The sequence below is a fragment of the Calliphora vicina genome, chromosome 3 (assembly GCF_958450345.1).
Source record: "Calliphora vicina chromosome 3, idCalVici1.1, whole genome shotgun sequence".
In the NCBI taxonomy this organism is placed as follows: Eukaryota; Metazoa; Arthropoda; class Insecta; order Diptera; family Calliphoridae; genus Calliphora; species Calliphora vicina.
In genome coordinates, this window is record NC_088782.1 from 17394119 (window position 1) to 17421347 (window position 27229).

General features: G+C 33.5%; 2 protein-coding genes across 2 annotated transcripts in view; one reads left to right on the forward strand and one right to left on the reverse strand.

Annotated features, from left to right (window-relative positions):
• The first annotated feature begins 2166 nt into the window (after positions 1 to 2166).
• LOC135954108 (sperm receptor for egg jelly-like) lies at positions 2167 to 9265 on the forward strand. The gene is made up of 4 exons (XM_065504177.1): positions 2167 to 3183; positions 3871 to 4084; positions 6343 to 9200; positions 9242 to 9265. Exons 1-4 carry the CDS (start codon positions 2167 to 2169, stop codon positions 9263 to 9265), a joined length of 4113 nt encoding a protein of 1370 aa, XP_065360249.1.
• A 9137-nt stretch (positions 9266 to 18402) lies between these two features.
• Positions 18403 to 27229, reverse strand: part of LanA (laminin subunit alpha) — a 32837-nt gene continuing 24010 nt past the window's right edge. The window contains exons 10-12 of the mRNA XM_065503132.1: positions 20739 to 27218; positions 20456 to 20673; positions 18403 to 20386 (exon numbers count right to left, since the gene is read on the reverse strand). Of these exons, the coding sequence (XP_065359204.1) occupies positions 18906 to 20386; positions 20456 to 20673; positions 20739 to 27218 (8179 nt within the window). The 3' untranslated portion in view covers positions 18403 to 18905. The remainder of the gene's footprint in view (positions 20387 to 20455; positions 20674 to 20738; positions 27219 to 27229) is intronic.

Here is a 27229-nt window from a genome sequence, read left to right on the forward strand (position 1 = left end):
TCGTGAAGGTCAAAGGTCAAATTTTTCAATATTTGGAATTTCTAATTCAAAGATATAGAAATATTATTTATTTTTGGGCCGATTTCGATGAAACCCAAGAAAAATATAACATAAGCTCTAGGGTTTATATTTACACGTTTCAGAACTATTTAAGAATTTTGGCATCGATTTTTTAGTGCATATTTTTACATATTTTACCCTTAAATGCATATTTTTGCATATATTTGTTTTAAGAGCATATTTATGGCATATTTTTGGGTTTTTAGAGCATATTTTACTGTTTAATAGCATATTTTGACTTTATCAAAAACAAATTTTGTCTTATTTATTTTTCGCTGTTGTGTTACAGGTTTTTACTTCCTTTGTTTAAAATTCAAAACTGAAAAATAGATGGCTTTGCGATAATGTAATAAATCTGATCAATTTCTGCCGTTTTCGATTTTTCATGATTTTTTTAAAAGAAAAAAATTGCCGTTTTCACATAAAAAATATATTGTTTGCTTCATTTTATTAATATAACTACGTGAAAATTTACAAATAGCATGGGAAAAATGTGTTTTAAAATTCAATCAATCGAAAGAAGAATATTAACTACTAAATTTTATGTATATGAAACAAAAAACTAAAATTTTACGAATTCACTTAATTGTGAATAATTTCGAAAATAATCTATCGATATTTATGATCGCCATATCATTTCTTTCCTATTACATGTGGCTTTAAGATGAAGCAATAAATCTGTGCAATTTTTGCGGTTTTCGATTTTTCATGATTTTTTGAAAACAAAAAATTTTTAATATCCACATAAAAAATATATTTTTTGCTTCAATTTGTTATTATAACTCCGAAACTACTAAGCCGATTTAAACGCAATTTATAAAGGACTAAAGGTTATGTAAATCTCAAGTCTCTTTTCTAAGTTTATATGAATAATATTAGACTAAACCTTTTTGAGTTATCATTAATTATGTGGAGAAACGTCTAGCAAAATTTATAATTTTAATTAAAAAATTTAAAAATAAATCTCTCCATAGAATTGAAAATTTTTACCATTTTTGTGCTTAGGTAGCTATGGTGCATCAAATCTATATAGTGGTTATTCAAGCCTTTTGTTTACATATTTTATAAAATATTTTGAAACTTACATGAACTTATATTCTTTTTACAATAAGAAGTATTTGGGTCGTCTTCTGAAACACAATCCCATGTATAGAATAGGTCTTGCAAATCACTTGGATCTAAAGCAAAATCTCGACTATTTGTAGCATCTAAAGTTAGGTCTTGCTGAACGCCAATTTCTCTATAATTTCCTCCTTTTATAATGGCAGACACTGGTTTTGGTAAAACTAAAATAAAACACTAAAAAACAATAATTATTTTATATATTTTAGAACAATCACGTAAGAGAGCTATATTAGGCAGTGCCGAATTTTATATACCCATCACCAAATTACACTTTAAAATATTTTTTGGTAAAGAAAATTAAAAAAAAAAAAATTCGATTTTTCTCCCAAATTTTTTTTTTCGAAATTGGTTTTAAATTTTTTAGTAAAAAAAAAACTTTTGTGAAAAAAAAATTCGGGTTAAAAAACTATTTTTCCCGATTTTGATCCATTGTAGGTCCAACTATGCCTTATATACATTGTTGCAATGGACTTTGAAATATCAATCATTAGATGTCCATATTGTCTATATTAATGACTTGGAAATCCAGATATAGGTCAAAAATCGAGGTTGTCCCGGTTATATACTTATATCTAAGCCATTTGTGGGCCGAAATTCCCGATATATTGATGTATGAATCATGTTTGCAAGTTATTTGGGGGCTACGGAAAGTTGATTTCAACATACAGATGGACAGAAGAACATGGCTATATCGACTCCACTATCTATAACGATCCAGAAAATATATACTTTGTGGGGTCGCAAATGAAAAATGTAGAAATTACAAACGGAATGACAAACTATATATACCCTTGCCACTCATGGCGAAGGGTAATATATATGGAAAAATTGCTCTCTTTTCACACATACGGGTGATAAATAACAAAATACATGCAATACATTCTCATGAATTAGGTTTTTGGCTCTCAGTTACCTATCTAGTTGTTGTCTATGGCGAAGGGCATAAAAATATTTAATTTTAGTTATTTTGTCACTTTCAAAATGTTTAAAATATTAATAATTTCCCTCACACTCCTTAAAATATCAGCACCCATTCAAGCCTTAAAAATCTGTGACTTTAGCGAATGCAATCATGAGGGTCAATGTACTCTAAATGAGAAAAACGAAAAGTTATGCTCCTGCATTGGCTCAAAATATTTCAAAGGACCAAAATGCCTGGAAGCCATAAATCTATGTGAAACTGAAAATCCCTGCAAAAATGGTGGTAAATGTAAAACGGTAGTGGGTCAATTTATATGTGAAGATTGTAATGCTGGTTTTGGTGGCCTATGGTGTGATTTAGAAGTTGACAATGGTTTTGAAAAAATGTTGCTGTATTTCAATCATTATGGTTTCTATGGTGAAAAACAGAAATTTCTTATTATAGTGGAAACTTTAGGTGAAAAGCCATTTTCTTTGGAGTTTGTAGCTGATAATTATGCTATAGATAGTTTTGAAACCAAGCCTCAACAAACAAATAAATGGTTATATAGTAAAGATTTGCCTGAAATTATAAAAAGTTTACAAATAAGATATTATCAAGATTTGCCTTATTTGAAAGGTTATTATTATATAGCCTCTGAAACATTTTGGGATTTGGGCCAATTGCTATTAACCTTGCGTTGTTATGACACGGAGACAGCTGCACAATTTCTCTATCAACATCAGTTTGATGTTTTGATTTCACAACGCCAGGCAGAATGTGTTCCTCAGTTGAAATTTATTTATGGTTCAAATACTTTGGAGCCTTTAATGGTGGATATAGCCAGTTATAATAATTTTGAATTGGTTTTGAAAAAACGTTGCTTCAAAAATTCTTATATTACTTACCAATGGAGTGTTTATAATAGCATTGGATCTGTGAAACTGCATGATTTTGGCTCTTCGCATGATCTAATATTGAAGATTCGTCCCTATAAATTATGGTTTAATTATCATGGTGAGGTTATGTCCTCTTATAGTTTAGTGGTTAGAATGGTGGAGGAATATGCTGGCAATAGGAGGGAAACCCAAACAAGAGTGCGTTTAAATTGATTGATACTTTTTTATATCCTTCACCAGGAGAGGCAAGGTTATATTATTCCGTTTGTAATTTCCACATTTTTCATTCGCGACCCAACAAATTATATATATTCTGGATCGTTATAGATAGCGAAGTCGATATAGTCATGTTCTTCTTTCCATCTGCATGTTCAAATCAACTTTCCGTAGTCCCCAAATAACTTACAAACATGATTGATACATGAATATATCGGAAATTCTGCCGGCTCGGTTCTTATTTAAAATCAAGAAAATCGGCCCAGAAATGGCTGCTATTTAAGAAATAAAACCGGGACAACCTCGATTTTTGATCTATATTGATTTCCAAGTCATTAATATAGACAATATGGACATCTAATGATTGATATTTCAAAGTCCATTGCAACAATGTATATAAGGCATAGTTGGACCTACAATGGGTCAAAATCGGGAAAAATAGTTTTTTAACCCGAATTTTTTTTTCACAAAAGTTTTTTTTTTACTAAAAAATTTAAAACCATTTTCGAAAAAAAAAATTTGGAAAAAATCGAATATTTTTTTTAATTTTCTTTACCAAAAAATATTTTAAAGTGTAATTTGGTGATGGGTATATAAAATTCGGCACTGCCGAATATAGCTCTCTTACTTGATTGTTCTAAAATATATAAAATAATTATTATTTTTTAGTGTTTTATTTTAGTTTTACCAAAACCAGTGTCTGCCATTATAAAAGGAGGAAATTATAGAGAAATTGGTGTTCAGCAAGACCTAAGTTTAGATGCTACAAATAGTCGAGATTTTGCTTTAAATCCAAGTGATTTGCAAGACCTGTTCTATACATGGAATTGTGTTTCAGAAGATGATCCAAATGCTTCTTATTGTAAAAAGAATATAAGTTCATGTAAGTTTCAAACTATTTTATAAAATATGTAATAAAATATTACACAGGTCAACAGCTAATAGCCTAATTACAAAAATGGTAAAATTTTTAATTCTATGGAGATATTTATTTTTAAATATTTTAAGTGAAATTTTAAATTTTGTTAGACATTCGTCCACATAATTAATGATAACTCAAAAAGGTTTAGTCTAATATTATTCAAATAAACTTAGAAAAGTTGAGATTTACATAACCTTTAGTCCGCTTATATATTGCGTTTCAATCGGCTCAGTAGTTTCGCAGTTATAATAACAAATTGAAGCAAAAAATATATTTTTTATGTGGAAATTAAAAATTTGTTTGTTTTCAAAAAATCATGAAAAATCGAAAACCGCAAAAATTTTTCAAATTTATTGCTTTATCTTAAAGCCACATGTAATAGGAAATAAATGATATGTCGACCATAAAAAGCTATAGATTATTTTCGAATTTATTCACAATTAAGTGAATTCGCTCATTTTCACAAAATTTAAGTTTTTTGTTTGTTTAGTAGTTAATGTTCTTGTTTCGATTGATTGAATTTTGAAAACATTTCCTCCATGGTATTTGTAAATTTTCACGTATATATTGCGTTTCAATCGGCTCAATAGTTTCGGAGTTATAATAACAAATTGAAGCAAAAAATATATTTTTTATGTGGAAATTAAAAAAATTTTGTTTTAAAAAAATCATGAAAAATCGAAAACCGCAAAAATTGGACAGATTTATTTCATTGTCGCAAAGCCAAATTTAATAGGAAAGAAATGATATATCGATCATAAAAATCGATTGATTCTTTTCGAATTTATTCACAATTAAGTGAATTCGCTCATTTTCACAAAATTTTAGTTTTTTGTTTCATATACATAAAATTTAGTAGTTAATGTTCTTCTTTCGATTGATTGAATTTTGAAAACATTTTCCCCATGCTATTTGTAAATGTTCACGTATATATTGTGTTTCAATCGGCTCAATAGTTTTGGAGTTATAATAACAAATTGAAGCAAAAAAATATATTTTTTATGTGGAAATTCAAAATTTGTTGTTTTAAAAAAATCATGAAAAATCGAAAACCCCAAAAATTGGACAGATTTATTGCTTTATCTTAAAGCCACATGTAATAGAAAAGAAATGATATGTCGACCATAAAAAACTATTGATTCTTTTCGAATTTATTCACAATTTAGTGAATTCGCTCATTTTCACAAAATTTTAATTTTTTTGTTTCATATACATAAAATTTAGTAGTTAATGTTCTTCTTTCGATTGATTGAATTTTGAAAACATTTTTCCCATGCTATTTGTAAATTTTCACATATATATTGCGTTTCAATCGGCTCAGTAGTTTCGGAGTTATAACAACAAATTGAAGCAAAAAATATATCTTTTATGTGGAAATTACAAATTTTTTGTTTTAAAAAAATCATGAAAAATCGAAAACCCCAAAAATTGGACAGATTTATTGCTTTATCTTAAAGCCACATCTAATAGAAACGAAATGTTATGTCGACCATAAAAATCGATGGATTCTTTTCGAATTTATTAACAATTTAGTGAATTCGCTCATTTTCACAAAATTTTATTTTTTTGTTTCATATACAAAAAATTTAGTAGTTAATGTTCTTATTTCGATTGATTGAATTTTGAAAACATTTCCTCCATAGTATTTGTAAATTTTCACGTATATATTGCGTTTCAATCGGCTCAGTAGTTTCGGAGTTATAATAACAAATTGAAGCAAAAAATTATATTTTTAACATGAAAACAGCAAATTTTTTTTTTTAAAAAAAATCATGAAAAATCGAAAATGGAAGAAATTGTCCAGATTTAGTGCATTATCGCAAAGCCACATGTAATAGGAACAAAATGAGATATCGATCATAAAAATCGATTGATTATTTTCGAATTTATTCACCGTTAAGTGAATTCGCTCATTTTCATAAAATTTTAGTTTTTTGTTTGATTTACATAAAATTGAGTAGTTAATGTTCTTATTTCGATTCGAATGATTCCTTCGACATGAAATGTATATAGTAGTCGGTATCCAATGATGTTTATTTGAATAACATCGGTAACCCTTTGTTCAAGAATTTAAAATTTGGACCATATTTGTACTACTGGACCCACAATACCTCAAAATTGTGTCGTGGTTTAAAAAGCCTTTAAAATGTTTGCGATTTTGTTGCCTTGTATTATAGAACTTACTCGGGAATAATATCCCGGAAACATTATCTTTACAGCTTCAATTTTTAAAATAAAATCCGGAAATCTCAAAGTCCACAACACCTACAATTTCACGCTGTCCCTAAACTCCAAAATCAATAAACTTGTAATGGATCAAACGCATCAACTAGTAAAGATAATGGAAAATAACCAGCTCAGTATAGCTATGAAATGTCTAAGAAATTGTGAGCGTAATGAATTTGTACAAGGAGATATAATGCACTTGAAAGCAGTTACTCAAAACATACAATTTTCGAAAGAGGCCTTGTTTAAATGGACTCGAGAAGAGCAAGTTATAGGAAATACACAGAATTTAATTTATAGAATCAAGGAAATAGATATAGTTCTAGTAATACAGGTATTGGTTTTAGATGGAGCTATAACTGGTAGAGCTGTACAAATTTTTAAAGTAAATTTACCACCCCATAATGGTTCTTGTTTGATACATCCCAAGGCAGGAGAGGCTTTTATTACAAATTTCCATATAAAATGTGAACATTTTAAGGATAACGACAAGCCTTTAAGTTATGAATATTCATTAGAAAATGGATTTCCCTTGCAGAGAACTAATGAAGGGGAAATTTTTACAAAGTTGCCTCAATGTAAATTAGTTTTAATAAAAATCTGTGATCAATTCCAGGCTTGTATAGAGAATAATGTAAAAGTCAAGGTTGAGGAGCTAAAAGAGGTAAAAGAGGCAAAAGATTTAAAAGAACTTATAACAGAAAAGGAAACAGGTTTAAAAAATCTTGTTTTAAAAGGAGATATTCTTACGGCCATAATTTTATTAAAGTCAATAACAAAGTTTGTAAAAACTATAGAAGATATGGCGGTTATTTTAGAAGAATTGAAACATTTTGAGCTTAAAACTTTGTTGCAAGTGGAACAATTTCTGGAAATAGCAAACAATTTCGTTCAAAACAATTTGCCTTTGTCGGGTGAAAAAGCTTATATTTTTAATAAATTTTTAATTAAATTACAACAAGGTTTCAAGAGAGTTAATAGAGATCAGGAAATTAAATCTTTTAAAAGGCTAAATTATGAAAAGAGCAGCCAGGAATTATTGCAAATTATGCAAAACTTTTCTTGGTTATGGGAAAATATACCAGCAGATCAAACTGTAAAAACTCCAACAATTTCATCTTTAAATCCTTTAAAGGAAATCTATGCAGATCTACCCGATTTTGATATTAATATAGCACAGCAATTGAACAATTGGCTGGATTGCTCCAAGACTTTACTACAATGTTTTAATTTTATGCTACTGGGAGCTAAAGAGTTGTATGCTCCCTGGGAAGATGTTTTCTCTATACAGGAAAACAATTTATTTATAGAAATGTTTAGTTTTGAAAATAACACGCAACAGGAAATTAATTTGAATAATAATGCAATTAAAGTTACATTAAATGAGGTCTGTATAAGAGATTTGCAAAAAAACTTGGGTGATCAGGAAATATTGCTGCAAGTTGCTTCTTTAAACTCAAATCCCTTTTGGTGGTATCCCAGTGAAAAACCCTTAAACACTGAGGTAGTTTTAATCTCAGCCTTAAGTAGAAAATCTACCAGAACTTTGAAATATTTAAAACAACCTTTTGAATTTCAATTGAAATTAAAGTCTGAAATGATTAACCACAAGACAGTGATGACAGGGATTATTAAAAACTCTTTTCACATGCCTTTATATAGCATGGAACTGCCGGCAAATGCAGTGTTAATTCTAACATTCCTAGAAACCATAAAACCCTTGAGGTTTTTAACACAAATCGAAAAACCAGCTTCTAGTTATAAGGTTATCAAAACTGGCTTAAAAGTAAAAGCTTTAAAAGATCCTCAGTCCTTTATTTTTATCAATCCTTTGAATAAAACATCTCAAGCCTTTTTAGCTATATTAATGGAAAGCCTGGACTTAAACGTTACATTTTTATTTTATACCGAAATAAGAGAATGTTTATATTGGGAGTTTTCTCTTAAACCACCTCAATGGTCCTCCCAAGGTTGTAAACCTAAATTGGAAATTCATAATAATACCAAATTAACTTGTTTTTGCCATCATTTTTCAACATTTGCGGGCAGTTGTTATCCGGCCACTGTGCAAGAGGACTTGCACAATCGTTACCTTTTAAATGAATTGCAAATTAATAACTATATGCTAAGTTTCTACTTTAGCTTATTTATAATAAGTTTCTTAATATTATTACTTAACTTTTGCCGGTTTAAAACTCAAATCGAAATTTTGCCTATAAATTCTGACCCACTTCTTAACAAAGATATTTTAGTACAGATTTTTACGGGATCCCATTGTAATGCCTCTACCTCAGCCAATATATCACTAAGATTCATTTCCCAAAAAGGGCCCTTTTCCTTAAACATTTATCAAAATCCCGATAAACCTTTCCTACAAAGAAACTCCATGTGTAAATTTTTACTTAGCTCTCAAGAGATTCAAATACCCCTTAAACTAACCATTTCCAATGATCTTTCAGGCAGATATCCCTCTTGGTTTTGCCATAAAATCCTAATAATTAATTTAAAAACCCTTCAAAAACAAAACTTTCTCATCGATCAATGGATCTCTCAACAACCCATAGAAATAATTAGCTCTAAACTAAAAGCTAAACATTTTAAAGAAATATTTCATGAAAATTTATGTAAAATCTATATAAATTGGTATCAATTTCAACCATTATGGGGCTGCTGGCAATATAAGGATTTAAATCGTTTGGAGCGATGCTGTATATGGCTAAGTAAGCTAATGGCTTCGGTGGGCTTAATGGCCAGTTATTTCGGTTGCACTTCTTTGGAAACCTATGAAGAGGAACGTGTTCTATACAATTATTTGAATTTTAATATTTTCGAATTATTTTTGTTAGCTATTGTTTGTTATTTACTGAATTTTGTTATTCATTTAATATTTAGTGGTGGTATAAAGTTGCTTTATAAAATTCATGTAAAACCTAGAGGAATATCTAAGAAATTTGTATGAAATAAAAATTAAATATTTTAAAGTAAATATGTTGGTACATTTATTTTAAATAATCTTTCAGATATCTTTAGTGAATGATTTATGCTGACAACTCTAGCATCAAATTGAATTTCCTCACAACAAAAGCTTTAGATTGGATATTACTCGTATGCGAATGTTCCGGGGGACTAATTCTCGCATTAATAAATAACACATGTCAACAGCAAAAAAGGTCTCATAGTATTTGAAGCAACATGCTACATAAATGGTATAATTATAGGGTATATATAAGTTTGTCATTCCGTTTGTAATTTCTACATTTTTCATTTGCGACCCTACAAAGTATATATATTCTGAATCGTTATAGATAGCGGAGTCGATATAGCCATGTCCGTCTGTCCGTCTGTGTGTTGAAATCAACTTTATGTCGCCCCAAATAACTTACATACACGAATGATACATCAATATCTCCGAAATTCTTCCGGCTCGGTTGCTATTTAAAATCGAGAAAATGGGTCCACAAATGGCTGAGATATAAGGAAAAAATCAGGACAACCTCGATTTTTGACCTATTTTTGACCCATATCTGGATATCTGTCCGTCTGTGGGTTGAAATCAACTTTCTGTCGCCCCCAAATAACTTACATACACGAATGATACATCAATATCTCCGAAATTCTTCCGGCTCGGTCGCTATTTAAAATCGAGAAAATCGGTCCACAAATGGCTGAGATATAAGGAAAAAACTAGGACAACCTCGATTTTTGACCTATTTTTGACCTATATCTGGATTACAAAGTCATTAATATAGACAATATGGATATCTAATGATAGATATTTCAAAGACCTTTGCAAGGACGTATATAAGACCATAGTAAGTTGGACCTACAATGGGGCAAAATCGGACAAAAATATTTTTTAACCCGAATTTTTTTTTCATCAACAATTTTTTTTTTTGTCATAAATTCTTTTTCCAAAAAAATTAATTAAAGAAATTTAAAAAAAAAAAATTTGAAAAAACTTTTTTTAAAAAAAATTAAAAAACAATTTGGAAAAAAATTTTAAAACAAAAAAAAATTGATTTTGTTTAAATAAAAATATTTTTAAGAATAATTTGGTGAAGGGTATATAAGATTCGGCACAGCCGAATATAGCTCTCTTACTTGTTTTCTTTTAAAAAAATCATGAAAAATCGAAAACGGCAGTAATTGTTCAGATTTATTGCTTCTTCGCAAAGCCACATGTAATAGAAACAAAATGAGATATCGATCATAAAAATCGATGAATTCTTTTCGAATTTATTCACAATTAAGTGAATTCGCTCATGTTCACAAAATTTTATTTTTTGTTTGATATACATATGTACATAAAATTGAGTTGTTAATGTTTTTCTTTCGATTGATTGAATTTTGAAAGCATTTACCCCATGCTATGTACAAATTTTCACATCTGTATTGCTTTTCAATCGGCTCACTAGTTTCGAAGTTATAATAACAAATTGAAGCAAAAAATATATTTTTTATGTGAAAAAAAAACTATTATTTTTGTTTTAAAAAAATCATCAAAAATCGAAAACGTTAGAAATTGTTCAGGTTTCTTACCTTATCACAAACCCACGTATAATAGCAACAAAATGAGATATCGATCATAAAAATCGGTTAATTCTTTTCGAATTTATTCACAATTAAGTGAATTCGCTCATTTTCACAAAATTTTACATTTTTTATTCGATATGCATAAAATTGAGTAGTTAATAATCTACTTTCGTTTGATTGAATTTTGAAAATATTTTTTTATGTGAAAATTTCGATTTTGAATGAGTTTTTTAAAACAAAAAAATTAGCTATTTTCACGTAAAAAATATATTTTTTGCTACAATTTGTTATTATAACTTCGAAACTACTGAGGCGATTAAAACTCAATATATAAACAGATTAAAGGTTATGTAAATATGAACTCTTCCAAGTTTATTTCAGTAATGTCGGACCAACCATTTTTGAGTTATTATAAATTATGTGCAGAATTTCGCAATTTTAGAAAAAAAAAAAGTTTAAAAAAACTTCTCCATAGAATTTAAAATTTGGACCATATTTGTACTACTGGAACCACAATACATCAAAATTGTGTAGTGGTTTAAAAAGCCTTTAAAAAATCTTAATGTGCAGACGAAATTCACTTTTTTCTGTTTTCTCCTCAAGTCACAAAGTAGTCTGCTGTAAATGGCTGTCAAACACAAACTAAATGATGCAGCTTGTTCAAATTTTGAGAGGAGTCAACTGATAGATGCCTGCTGACAGTAGCAGTGTTGTCCTTTCAGTTAAGAGGCGGGAAAGTCTGTGACTTTTTGACCCACTCATGTATCGTCAATTCCAGGATAGATCGCCACAAAATTGCTTTAAGGTTTACAATATTTTTTCCTCACGTCAGCTAAATTCCATATTAAGTCCCAGAAAATTACAAGAACTCGCTATTTTATTTCGATTTTTCACTTTTTAAAAACCTTAAAAAAACACAGAAGTATTTGACATTAAATGACTATATTTTTGGGAACGTCTAATGGATATAAATGGTTTAAACAGAGTTTGAATTGTGATATCGGCTGGCGGCTCCATGGATATTTGTGAGGAAACATATTATGTAAATTGAAAGACCACAGGTTAAAATGCCATTTTTGGGCGTTCTCTTATGGAATGAACTATATATACTCTGGATCGTTATAGACAGTAGAGTCGATATTGTCTGTCTTTCTTTTGAAATCAACATTCCGAAGCCCCCAAATAACTTCAATACATGATTGATACATACTGTAGTATTTGGGCCGAATTACTGCATTCCTGATCGAATGAGCTATCATATCGAAAAACAAGTAAGTATATTCGTCTGTGCCGAATCTTATCACCAAATTATACTTAAAAATATTTTTTTATATCCTTCACCTTCGTGAGAAGGGTATATATAAGTTTGTCATTCCGTTTGTAATTTCTACATTTTTCATTTCTGACCCTATAAAGTATATATATTCTGGATCCTTATAGATAGCGGAGTCGATTAAGCCATGTCCGTCTGTCTGTCTGTTGAAATCAATTTTCTGAAGACCCCAGATATCTTCGGGATCCAAATCTTCAATAATTCTGTCAGACATGCGAGAAGTTTGCTATTTAAAATCAGCAAAATCGGTCCATAAATAACGGAGATATGAGCAAAAAACCGGGACAACCTCGATTTTTTACCTATTTTTGATCTATATCTGGATTACTAAGTCATTAATATAGACAATATGGATATCTAATGATAGATATTTCAAAGTCCATTGCAACGATGTAGATAAGGCTATAGTAAGTTGGACCTACAATGGGTCAAAATCGGGAAAAATATTTTTTAACCCGAATTTTTTTTTATTAAAAAATTTTTTTTGTCATACATTTTTTTCCAAAAAAAAAAAAAATTTTTTAAAAAATTACAAAAAAATCTTTGAAAAACAATTAAAAAAAAATTTAATTTTGTTTACCTAAAAATATTTAAACAAATTTATTTTAAAGTATAATTTGGTGAAGGGTATATAAGATTCGGCACAGCCGAATATTGCTCTCTTACTTGTTATACCCTACACCACCATAGTGGGGAGGGTATTATGCGTTTGTGCAGATGTTTGTAACGCCCAAAAATATTAGTCTAACACCCACCTTAAAGTATACCGATCGACTTAGAATCACTTTCTGAGTCGAATAAACGATGTCCGTCCGTCCGTCTGGTTGGCTGGCTGGCTGGCTGTCCATGTAAACCTTGTGCGCAGAGTACAGGTCGCAATTTTGAAGATATGTCGATCAAATTTGGTACATATTACTTTTTCGGCCCAAGGACCAACCCTATTGAAACTGGCTGAAATCGGTCCATTATTTCACCTAGCCCCCATACAAATGTCCCCTCGAAATTGGACTTTATCGGTCATAAATGTTTAATTTATCTATGTATCTACACAAATTTCGCTCAAAATAAGTTCTATATATACAAAATTCATGTCACCAAATTTTGTTACGATCGGTCCATAATTAGTCATAGCTCCCATATAGACCCGCTTCCGAAAATCACTTTAACGTGCATAAATCGCTTAAAAATGTTGGTATACACACAAAATTCAACATAATTAACTTTAATATAGACATAAATCACACGACCTAATTTTATGGCGATCGGTTCATAATTGGTCATAGCCCCCATATAAGGCCCACTTCCGAAAATCACTCAAAAATATAAATTATTGAAATTTTAAAAGAAAAATATTTTTACTCATTTACTTGGTGTAGGGTATTATATGGTCGGGCTTGACCGACCATACTTTCTTACTTGTTTTTAAATATTTTTATTTAAACAAAATAATTTTTTTTTTTCAAAATTTTTTTTAAAAAAAGTTTTATCCAATTTTTTTTTAAGATTTTTTTTCCAAAATTTTATTTTTAAAAATTTTGTTTAAAATTTTTTTTTTTAAAAATTTTGTTTCAAAAAGTTTTTTCCAAAATTTTTTTTTTAATTTTAAAAAAAAAAAAAATTTGGAAAAAAATTCGGGTTAAAAATATATTTCCTGATTTTGACCAATATGTCCAACATACTATAGCCTTATATACATACATCGTTGCAATGGACTTTGAAACATCTATCATTAGATGTCCACATTGTCTATATTTATACCCTACACCACCATGGTCCGTCTGGTTGGCTGGCTGGCTGGCTGTCCATGTAAACCTTGTGCGCAGAGTACAGGTCGCAATTTTGAAGATATTTCGATGAAATTTGATACATATTATTTTTTCGGCTCAAGGACAAAGCCTATTGAAACTGGCTGAAATCGGTCCATTATTTCACCTAGCCCCCATACCAATGTCCTCCCAAAATTGGACTTTATCGGTCATAAATGTTTAATTTATATATGTATCTCCACAAATTCCGCTCCAAATAAGTTTTATATACACAAAATTCATGTCACCAAATTTTGTTACGATCGGTCCATAATTTGTCATAGCTCCCATATAGACCCGCTTCCGAAAATCACTTTAACGTGCATAAATCGCTTAAAAATGTTGGTAAACACACAAAATTCAACATAGTTAACTTTAATCTTATATATATAAAAGAGTAACGTTACTGACTGACTGACTGACTGACTGATTCATCATCGCACAGCCCAAACGGCTGAAGCTAGAATCACGAAATTTTAACTGTGGGTTCCTCCCTCCCCAAAACGATCCGATAAGAAGGGATTTTTGGAAATTCGAACGTTTAGGGGGTAAAAAAGGGTAAAAACGGGTAAATTCGGTAACCTTATATCTTCAAAACTAATAAAGATACAAAAAAACTTAAAATAGCATGTTACTCCATTTAAAAAATAAGCTGACAGGTGTTTCGTACTTTTTGGAAATTCGAAACTTTTAGGGGAGAAAACGGGTAAAAACTGTATTTTGGTACTTTTTTTGCACCCTATGTATCTTTTAAACCAATAAACATAGAAACAAATTTTAAATCGTATTCTTTAATTAACAAAAAATAAAAAATATAAGTTTGGTACTTTTTGGAAATTCGAACCTTTAAGGGATAAAAATTGGGTTAATTTTTGGTACTTTTTCATAAAATATGTTTTTCTATAATTTGACATAGACATACGAATATTTTATTATGAGTTCCCACCACGTTACAGAAATTTATTTGAATGAAATTGTACCACCTCAATGGGGATAAAAATGGTACCAAAAAGGGGATAAAATCGGGAAAATACATTATATTTGAAATTATTAAGCCAATTTTGATAATTTTTTTTAACGTTGGTTCCTGGATTCATACAAAAATTAACTAACAGCGTGTTATTTGGAACTCGAGTACCAAGGTGTATATTGGGCCAAATCCGGGTAAACAGTTTGGTACTTTTTTTAAAACATATTTATTCTTGGGCACATTAACACAGATTTTAATATTTTGATACATGCCTATAGCATAAACAATTTTGGCAAAATGGAATATTTTTAAATTTCAAACTTGAGGGGTGTTCAAGTAAGAAAAGGGAAATTGGTACTTTTCTCCTAATGGTACTTTTTTAAAATTTTAAATTATTTCAGTTATCGACATTAAAGTTAGCTGATATTTATTTGAGTGAAGTTAGTTTTAGGAATAGGGGATAATATTTAGGTACCAAAATGTGTGAACTGTACTATAGGTACTTTTTTGTTCATCTAATGGTACTTTTTTGAAATTTCTATAATAATGGACTTAGAAACATGAAATTAAACATATATGGTCCTAAGTGAGTGAGAATTCTAGCGGGAGACTTTTTGGTACTTTTTCTTTATTGGAATGGTACTTTTTGTAATTTCTTCACCAATGAACCTAGAAACATGAAATAAAGCTTATATATAAACCGAGTGAGTGGAAAACCACAAGTGTGGAATTTTTGGTACTTTTTCTATATTCTAATGGTACGTTTTTGAATTTTCTATAACTATGGACTTAGAAACATGAAATTAAGCATATATGGTCCTAAGTGAGTGAGAATTCTAGGGGGAAACTTTTTTGTACTTTTTCTTTATTCGAATGGTACTTTTTGTAATTTCTTCACCAATGAACCTAAAAACATGAAATTAAGACCGGAGTGAGTGGGAATCTACAAGTGACTGCTTTTTGGTACTTTTTCTATATTCGAATGGTACTTTTTGAATTTTCTGTAATAATGGACATAGAAATATGAAGTTAAGCATATATGGTCCTAAGTGAGTGAGAATTCTATGGGGAGACTTTTTGGTACTTTTTGTTTATTCTAATAGTACTTTTTTGAATTTTCTATAACAATGAACTTAGAAACATGAAATTAAGCATATATGGTCCTAAGTAAGTGAGAATTCTATGGGGAGACTTTGTGGTACTTTTTCTTTATTCGATTGGTACTTTTTGTAATTTCTTCACCAATGAACCTAGAAACATGAAATAAAGCTTATATGGAACCGAGTGAGTGGGAAACTACAAGTGGGTGCTTTTTGGTACTTTTTCTATATTCTAATGGTACTTTTTGAATTTTCTATAATATAATGGACCTAAATATGAAACTAAGCGTATATGGTCCTAAGTGATTGAAAATTCAAGCGGATACCTCATGGTACCTTTTGTTTATTCTAATGGTACTTTTTTTTAATTTTCTATAGCAATGGACTTAAAAACATGAAATTAAGCATACATGGTCCTAAGTGAGTTAGAATTCTAGGGGAGACTTTTTGGAACTTTTTCTTTATTCGAATGGTACTTTTTGTAATTTCTACACCAATGAACCTAAAGCCATGAAATTAAGCTTATATGGACCCGAGTGAGTGGGAAACCACAAGTGGGGGATTTTTGGTACTTTTTATATATTCTAATGGTACTTTTTTTGAATTTCCTATAATAATGGACCTAGAGTTTCCAAAAAATCGAAGAATTTCAAAACCGCGGTTTCGGTTTTAAAAAATTAAAAACCGATCGGTTTCGGTTTTGTGATAATTTATTAAATCTTAAGTATTATAGAAACAAAATTAGTTGATAATATAGGAAATGATATACAAATCTAAAATTCAAACTTGACGGGTTATGGTTTAGTGAATGCGAATTTAAAAGTGATAATCAATGGTACTATTTCCTTACTGCAATGGTACTTTTTGAATATTTTATAATAATAAACATAAAAATTTAAAATTAGGAACACATTTTGCATTTTCTATAATAATGGACCCAGAAATATGAAATTAGACATTTACAATTAGATTCACAAAGTGAGACTTGATAGTACTATTTCTTTCTTCTAATTGGGGTGGCGAAGCGCACCGGGTCAGCTAGTATAGACATAAATCACACGAAGTAATTTCATGGTGATCGGTCCATAATTGGTCATAGCCCCCATATAAGGCCCACTTCCGAAAATCACTCAAAAATATAAATTATTGAAATTTTAAAAGACAAATTTTTTTTGCTCTTTTACTTAGTGTAGGGTTATATGGTCGGACTTGACCGACCATACTTTCTTACTTGTTTATTTAGCGGTTACGTCTTTTTCGTCAAATATTTGCCATGTGTGACCCTACCTTTAGTAATCCAGATATATGTAGATCAAAAATAGCCATTTGTGGGCCGATTTTGTCGATTTTAAATAGCAACCGAGCCGGAAGAATTCCCGATATATTGATGTATGAATCATATATGTAAGTTATTTGGGGGCTACGGAAATTTTATTTCAACATACAGACGGGCAGACGGACATGGCTATATCGACTTCGCTATCTATAACGATCCAGAATATATATACTTTGTGGGGTCGCAAATGAAAAATGTAGAAATTACAAACGGAATGACAAACTTATATATACCCTTGCCACTCATGGTGAAGGGTATAATAATTTCGATATCGAAATTATGTTAAAATGTACTAAATTTCTTGGCCGATATCGATCGCTAAGAAAATTACTATAAATTTTACTCGATATCGAAGGCGGTAATTCGGCCCCTGGTTCGGTTAAATTCGGGAAAATCAAACAACTGGTGGCTGAGATATAATCAAAAAACCACAACTACTTCGACTTTTACCTATCGGAGTGTTTAAGTTACGTTTCGAAACACCAAACATTTCTTTACTTGAATTCGTTACCTTCTTAATCAACTATTGATATACAATTTAAGTGAAACCCATTTAGGGACCCTTTCTTCATATTTAAAATGTCAGAGTTTAGTCTTTTAAAATTCCATTATAAATTCAAATTCATTCACAAAATTATAAATTGCCCTATACTTTAAGATCAATTTGTTTAATTGCTAAAGAAATTAATCAGGATTATATTGTATTTTCAACCATATTTTAATCTTATAATTCCAGAAGTTATTCTTGATACTCTTAACTTCAGTTCATTTAAATCGTTTTTTAATTCAATCAAATGTTTTAAATTTCCAATTTAGATCTGAAAGTTCCTCAGAACATTCTTGAAGCTTCCAAGTTTATACCAATATGTTAGAACAAAAGCTTAATTATAATTTCAAAACGAAATTGTAACAAGTAAAAGTTTTTAGTATTGATGCTTAAGTTCAGCTGTGCTAATAAATAAGATACACATTATAATATTTTTTATATATTTATTGCAAATAAGGAAATTAAAGAAATTATAATATTTATTTATTTTGGCACATATTTGAAGAATATTTAAAAAAGAAATACATTGTTGATAGGTTATAAATGTTATATTTATGTATATAAATGGCAACACAATAAAGTTTAAAGAAAACAAAGAAATTCCTCTTCTCCAAACTCTAATGAACTGACATTTTTACAAAGAAAATAAACTTAAAATAAGAAAGAATTCAAAGAAAATCATAAAATCTAAGAATGGCAGCATTAAAATCGTTAAATCTCTAAGATGATAAACAATTTACAAAAAGATAAATCTGCCTTTCTAGTGAAATAAAATGGAGAATTTCCAAATTGCCATTTGTAAACTCTACTCGTTCGTCAAAAATCAGCACAGTTAACTAAATTCGTTAAGCCTTCAGGATAAAGCCAAAGTCGTTTCCATTTTATTTTTTGTTTGTTCTAATTTGTTCGTTTTTATTCGTTATGTGTTGAAATTAATTCAAAGGACAGACACCTTGCCATATCTCACCATTAATAAGATTTGGTGTTACACGTACAGTCTTCTTATTCACCTGGACATTGCGTATGCAGCCCTTGAATGTTTTGCGTGTCTTCAAGCCAGGAGCCTTATTGAAGGCTTGATGACCTCCCATGAATAGAGGACGATTGGTTTTGGTAACTGTAGAACCTTCCTGGCCTACACCTGGTTTAGCTGAAATCCAGTCTACCGAAATGGTTATGACAAACTTAGATTTGACAGCTTGAACATTACGCCACTTGCCATCGCAGAAACTGCCTTCATCGGGCAGACTGTAATTGGTGGTGACAATATTCTTGGCATCCGACTTGACGGTGAACCACAATTGATTGTCAACCAATTCCAAAATCAAATACGAACTCTTGCCATGCACCGAGAACAAGAGACCATCTGGTTCACGGGGTCTGAAGTCAAAGTTCAAACTGAAATCGGTACCCACACTGAAGCGCTCGAAAAGTTTTACAAAGCCAGTGGGTTTGTTGAAGAAAAGACCGTGTTCGATTTGATCCGAACAAGGTACCACCAAGAAAGGTTGCAGTTCTGGCTCTTGGGTCTGACCATTAACCTTAAACTCTCTTAGACAGCCGTTGTAGTAAGGAGCATCCTCTCCCAGATCGACATTAGAACGTACCATCTCTTCGATGTGTTTGGGTATGCCACCCACATACAGAGGGAAGTCAATATTTATCAAATGGGTATTGCGTTCTTCAAAGTCATAGGAAGACTCCTGTTGCGTTTGGTTAATCAACAAGCTGACTTTGCGTTGGGTCCTTATGAATTGTATGTTATGCCAATTGCCGTCATTCATTTCACTCGAGCTGTTCACCGAAATAACTTGACCACCCAAACGCACCTTGTGGAAGAGGCGTCCATCGCTTAGATATACGGCCACAAAGTCGGTATGATGTTTGTCGGCTGCATAGAAGAGCAGACCAGATGGATACTCTGTACGGAAGCTGAGGCTTAAATCGTAATGTTTGCGTATTTTAGCATGAGGCAGTGAAGGGATTTCCAAACGCTGTTCGCGCATCGAGAAGAAACGATAGCCGGCTTCGGTGAAATCGACATCATAGTTGGGATTTGTGGGCAGTTTACAACGTGGATCTTCAGGTTTGTGTAGTTCATGAATGATGACGGGTTTGCGAGTCATTATTTCGGGTTTGGTGGTAAACAATTCTGGTTTAGTGGTTATAATTTCGCCATGGACATCGTCTATGGCGTTTTCAGATTCATCGATTACATCCCATTTGTGTTCTGGTTCTTTGAAAGGTTTGGGTGTAGTTGTAGTTGTGGTGGTAGTTGTTGTGGTAGTAGTCGTGGTAGTTGTAGTGGTTGAGGTGGATGAGGTAGTAGTTGCTGGTCTTGGAGCTGGTGGTGGAGGCACAAATTCAGTTTCTCCGCCGGCATAATGTATGGGCACCAAGGTGGTATCGTAAGCTAAAATGCAAATAGAAAATATTGTTAATTTAAATTCCTTTTAAATTCAATTCATTCAAATTAACTTACCCAAGATATCACTAGGACAGTTGTTGATATTGCCATTCTTCTTTTCAATACTATCGGCAAAGTTTATGATCTCACCATTAACAGTCACATCACTAATGCAGCCAATAAAGTAGGCCGAATTGGATAGAGCATTACGAGGTGTGGTGTAACCTTCTGGCAGTCCACCAAAGAACACGTCACCAGCAGTAATAATCAGGGGAGCAGGTGGAGTAAGAGATCTGAAATTAATTTAAAAAATTAATAATTGTTTACAAAATCTTCACCTCAAAATCTAAACATTCACCTTTTATCTTCAACATCATCGATGGATAATCTTAATTGATTATGATCATGTAACACGGTGACCACATGTTCTTCTCCGTCATTTAATTTACGCATATCGGACACCAATCTACTATTCATGCTATTCAATACCAAATAACCATCTTCCAAGGTCAGACCAATATTAGAGCTTTGATCATAGTTGGCTCCATAGAACAAAACACCATCCTTTTGCCTGGTCTTGAATTTCAGATTGATATTCAAGTTATTGTCTGAACTAATGTTGGCGGTTCTCAAATAACCATGTTCATTGTGGGGATAGGCCAAGACAGTAGAGAATTTCTTAGGGCAGCCGGGTTTAACACCCACAGCATTGACATGCTGACCCAAATCCACTTTGTTGCCTGATATGGACACATCATCGATGCAGCCATCAAAGTTGTCTTCCACAATAAGTGAATTGTTACGTTTGTTGGGATAACCGCCAAAGAACATACGTTTAAGGGCTGGCATGGTATCATCCACATGAGGAGGTGCCTCTTCTTGGAAGATTATGACATCATCGACCTTAAGCAAGCCACGGCGACCATCTCTCTCGGCCAAGACACGATGCCAGTTGTTGTCATTGTACTGATCTTGACTGCCGGTCGAAACAATGTGATCACCCAATTTGTAACGGAAGAATATAGCACCATCGACCATTTCCACAGACATGAATTGATTGTTGCGTCCATAGAAGAACATCAAACCATCCTTGGAGTCCTTGGCCGCCTTAAAGCTGAATTGTATACTTGATCTCTGCTTGAAGTTGTAGGGTGAAGCCTTGAGGGCAACGAAGCCATTGCCATTGAAGCGATAGCCAGTCGGTGGTGTATCTTCGGTAACCAATTTAGTGCGTGGATATGCAGCCAAATGGTTTTCTTCGCCATATACGAAATTCCACAAACCGACAGGTTCATCGCCAATTTTCAAATCTTCTATATCACCTGTAAACGAACTGGAGTGTATGTCTTCGGGTGGTGTAAAATCAGCTGGTGGTGGATAACCACCCACAAATAAGCGACTATTACGATCCACATTGAACACATTATTGGCACCCACTAAGGCCTCTTCCTTAATATGGTCCACCACGGTCTTATTTTCCAATTCCTGACGTATAATCAATTTAACATTTGAACCTGTACGATCTACTATAGCCTGATACCAGTCATCATCGGCTACATATTTTTCACTAGTAATGCGCTCGGGTCCATTGCCCAAATCCAAGGTAAGTATGGGATAACCATTGACAATTTCCAAAGCCATGAAATCGTTATTCTTGTTGGCTGTGGGCGCTGAGGAGGCGGGTTTGTTGTCATTACCCAAGAACAGCAAGAAGCCATTAGGGTCCTTTGTTTTGAAGTAGGTGGATACCTTGGTTTTGGTAGCTAATAAAGGCAAGGTTTCGGGTGTTTTCAATTCCAAAATGGTGCTGTCCGAAAACTTAACGCCCACCTTAATGTCATTAGCTATTTGGCGAGCCGTCTCGATTTGTCTCTTAAGACTTTCAATTTCATCACCCAAATTTTGTGCCATTTCATCCACTTTTATCTGTTGTTGTTCAATATCATCAGCAGCTTCTAGCAAAGCTGGTAATGATTCGTCCACACTATCCAAATGATTTTGTACGTGAGCAATATCTTTAGTGGTGCTATCAATGTCCTTGGAGATGTTGCGTGCCTTTTCCAGTTCTCTGGGTGTTTGTTTGGACACAGGCTCTAAGATGGCCAAAACATCAGTCATTATATCTAAAGCATCTGTGGCATTTTCATTTGAGTTTTTCCACATGTCACGTTGAGAATCCACCGGCAAAGCTTCCATCGCTATGTTGATCTCCTTCAATCTCTTTTCGGTATTTTCGTTCAATTTGAAAATACCGTCAACCTTGGCAGCCGAACTATTTAATCTGGGTTGCAATTCACTTTGAACTTTATGTAAAGATGCTCTGGCATTTTGCAATAACTCAGCAGATTCCTTATCGGAGACACCAGCACGTGATTCTACACCATCTGTCTTTTCCGTAGCATTGCCAGCAGCATATTTCGCTTCTTTGGTGAGCTGTTGGGCAGAGACCACCGCATCTACTATACCACTGTAAGCGGTGGCAGCTTTAATTGCCGGTTCAGCGCTAGCTGTCATATCAGCATATTGTTCCGACAAATCTTGTGCTCTCTTCAATAGTTCGATAGCCTTAAATTCAGCTTGATTGGTCAAATTACTTGCCTCCAGTTGTTCATCTTCCATTTGTGGCAGATCAATATCAATTTGTTTGTTCAAACCCTTCAAGGTATTCAAAATATTGGCCAAATTAACAATTTTATCATCAATTTCCACCAGAGTAATGGCACCATTTGTCTGAAGATTGGCAGCGTCCATGATATTCTTTTCGGTTTCCTTTTGCTGATCACTGACCGTATCAAATTGAGAGTTTGCAAATGTCAATTTGTTCACAGCATTTAAACGTTCTACCTCGGTTGATCTGTTCGATGACTGCAGACTCCAGGTATACAAATCCTCCAATTTATCGCTAAATTCTCCGATGTCATTTTTCAAAGCATCTACAGTTTTATTTTGAGCTTTAATGGGTGAAATAGCTGAACTGACTTCGTCTAATAAATCGGTGGCCTTTTTCAAAACCATTTCATTGCGCTCCAAATCAATAGTGGTGGAGTTGATTTGTTGCAATAGATGTTGGGCTTCTGAAAGAGCAGAATCGATTTTGGTGCTGGCTGCAGTTTCCAAATTGCGTGACAAAGCATCAACTGCTGTTATAGCCTCATCGGCATCGCTTACAGTTAAAGCCACCTTGCCAATTAAACCAGTGACATTTTGCAAAAGTTTACTGGCCATGTCACGTCTATCTTCTGCATTTTCCAAAGTGAAATTCACTTGCTTATTATAGGCTTTAGCATCTGATTCCAAGGAGTTGACCATTAAAAGAGCTGGTTCCAAATTGACACTCTTGGGATCGAGACTTTGTACTTCGGGAGCGATTTCATCGGCCAGCTTGTCATAGTAGCTAAGTTTTTGACTGGTGAAGAAGGCCAAAGCCACAGATTGGAATTCTTCTAATACCGGTTCGATTTGATAGCTCATACGGTCGGTAACATCCAATAAGGCATGATGACAGTTATCGCACTCAAAACAGCCTTCGTCCTTCTTAAGCACCCAACGATGCGGGCAGTTGTCACAACGGTCACCAATAACTCCCGGCAAACATTCACATTGACCGGTATAAGGATTGCAACCGAAGCCGCGAGAATAGCCCTGATTACAGTTGCAGGGTATACATCCCTCTCGTGTATAATTCCAATGATCTGTGGCACAACGATCACATTGACGTCCGGTAACACCTGGCTTGCAGGCGCACTTGCCCGAGTGTTCATCACATTGAGTGCTATTAGAAGCAGCACCACAATCACATGCACGACAACCCAATCCAGAATCGAAACCATAATGATCGGGTTTGCACATATCACAACGTTCACCAATAACATTCTCCAAACAATTGCATTTACCCTCGAAGGGATCGCATTGCATGGTACCCAAATCTTCACAATCACAGCTCTGACAGTTTTTCAATTTAATAGCGTCACCATAGAAGCCAGGAGCACAGAGATTACAAGCCGCTCCCGAGGTATTATTCAAACAACGTAAACATTCACCCGTAATAGTGTCGCAAGAACCAGGCTCTTCGGGGTTAATGTTGCCGGAACATTCACAAGGCTTACAGTAGTCGCCGGGAATTTGAGGATTACCATAGTAGCCGTTGGAACAGTATTCGCACTTAGGTCCGGTATAGCCGGGACGGCATTCGCAGTGAATCTTATCACCTGAATCCGATATTTCACAACCAGTAGCAAAGTTATTGCTGGGTATGGGCAAAGGACAGGCACAAATCATGCAATCATGAGGCGAACCATAGGTGGCATTTCCATAATAACCCTCAATGCACATATCACAATGATCACCTGTTGTAGAATGTTGACAGTTCTTACAAATTCCGGTAGCACAGTCACAGGTCTCAGCATGACCATTACATTCGCAAGGAATACAATAGCCACCATAAGGACCGCTGGGATCACGATAATAACCAGGAGCACAATCTTCACAAGAATAACCGGAGTAGCCAGGAGGACACTGACATCTTTCCACTGGCAAGAACTCATAATCATCAATATTGCCATCATCATCTTCATCGGCCAAAGTCAAGTAAACATCGGACAATTGGGAAATCAAAGTTTGTTCGTAGTAATTGGCGCGAATGTAAATCATATTCAGATTTCTCAAAGTCATCATAAAGTCAGCTCTAGATACCGTTTTGCCATCAGGGGTAAGGAAATTGGTTTCCACCATTTGTACATGATTCTTAAACATTTGATTACTGGAAGGTTGTTCATAACTTTGATGGACCAATATATGATCATTGCTGTACAAGATAACGTCAGGAGCAAACAGAGGTTTACCCGACAATCCCGTAGTGTAGAACAAGGTGTAGGCCAATTCACCACCATAAGCTGAAATATGACTATTTTGATTCATCAAATAATCCAAAACACCAAAGTAGACTATGGAGTCATCATTAATGTCGCTGAACGAAAAGTCAGCCTGCAACATGGTTTCGTTTATTAACAACTCTTCCTGGGCCAAACCCCAAATGGAGAATTCAATGGATTTGGGTTGGAAAACTGCGGTATTCAGAGATACTTTCTTCAGTAGACTCACATTGTACAGCTTCAAATAGGCACTGTCACAGCGTGAAGTCTTGCCGAAACAGAAACATTTAGTGCAGCCTTCAGGATTGCTGGCTTGTAGATTATAGGTACTCTCCATACACTGGTTACACTCGCGACCCACAACATTCTTCTTGCAGAAACAGTTGCCATCCACTTTGTCACAGATTTCCAACTCTGTACCAGCCACATTGCACGAACACTGTTCACATTGCGGGAAATCAAAGAAACCATTGGTACATTCATCACAAGCACGACCCTCAATATTTGGGCGACACTCACAACTGCCATTGAAGGCATCACATTGGCTGTTGCCATTTGCTATGCCCAAGTAGTTGCAGTCACAGGGTTCACAACCGATAATCTGATGGAAGCCATAGGTGTTGGCCATACATTTGTCACACAATTCACCCATGACATTCGGTGGACACACACACTCTCCCGTATGAGGTTCACACATGGCTGTGCTGGGACACTCGCAGGGTTTACAATCGGGGAAACCATAGTAACCGGTCTTACAGGCACCACATTGACGCTCTATAATATTGGGTTTACATTGACACTGGCCACCAAATGGATGACACTCAAAGCTAGTCGAACCGCCATAGTCGCAATTACAAGGCAGGGCACCACTATTGTAATCAGCCGTCAACGAGAATACAGCCTTTTTGCAAAAGTCCGTAGCATTATGGGTGATATCGTAGTGATCCTGACCGCACTCTCTAATAAACTCTTTGGTCTGATCAAATGTCTCCTCCTCCAACAAGTCATCATTGTACTGATCCACTGGCACAATCACCAAATAGTCCAACCATACACCTTGAGGACGGTTATTAGTGAGGGTAAACTTGAACTCATCATCAATTTCGAACCATTCTTCACCCATGGGTCTAATGACACCACGACAACCAGAGCTGGATGGACAGTGATTAATGCCAAACTTGCCATCATATTGATTTTTGCCAGCAGTCACGGTATACATGACATTGTAGGTGGGATGATGAGGCTGATAATATTTAACCAATATAACATAACGTCCTGGTTCGGACACCTTCGATTCAATAACAATCGTAGAGTCTTCCTTGTTGTCCAAATGAATAAGTTTAACCTTTTCATCCAAAACAGCATAGGGTGGCTTATGTATAGCAATGCGATCTTCATGATCACTCTCAAATTCAATTTTCTTTGAATCCGGAACAGATCTAAATTTGGGTGTAGCACATTGATTGTTGTGTATAACACAAACTGGACTAGGATTGATATAGTCAATGGACCATTGTTCAACTGGTATAGCGGTTACGGAAATAATGGCCACTTTCTCATCTTCCTCAAAATCTGCAAAAACAACGACAGGTTTCTCATCATCCTTGTTGATGTGGAAGGATTTTTCACGTATCTGATCATCAATAATGGGTGTACGACAGGCCATAGAATAAAGACAAGGATAAACGGTGGTGGAACCATAATTATCCTCATCATCTCCTATACGCAATTTAATGAAACCTGGTTCGGCATAACTGCGTTCACTAACATAATCAATAACGAAAATGTATTTTCCACTGTGCGGAACATCAATGATGTAATTGAGTTCCTGTTGATTGCTGGTTATTAGGGGAATATCACCAATGTGATTAATAATGGTTAAATGATCGGGATCGTTATAGTATTCCATAGGATTGGTGGGTTTGCCTTTCTCGTTGACAATGAAGGGAGTAACAGCGGGTTGGAAACTACAAATAGA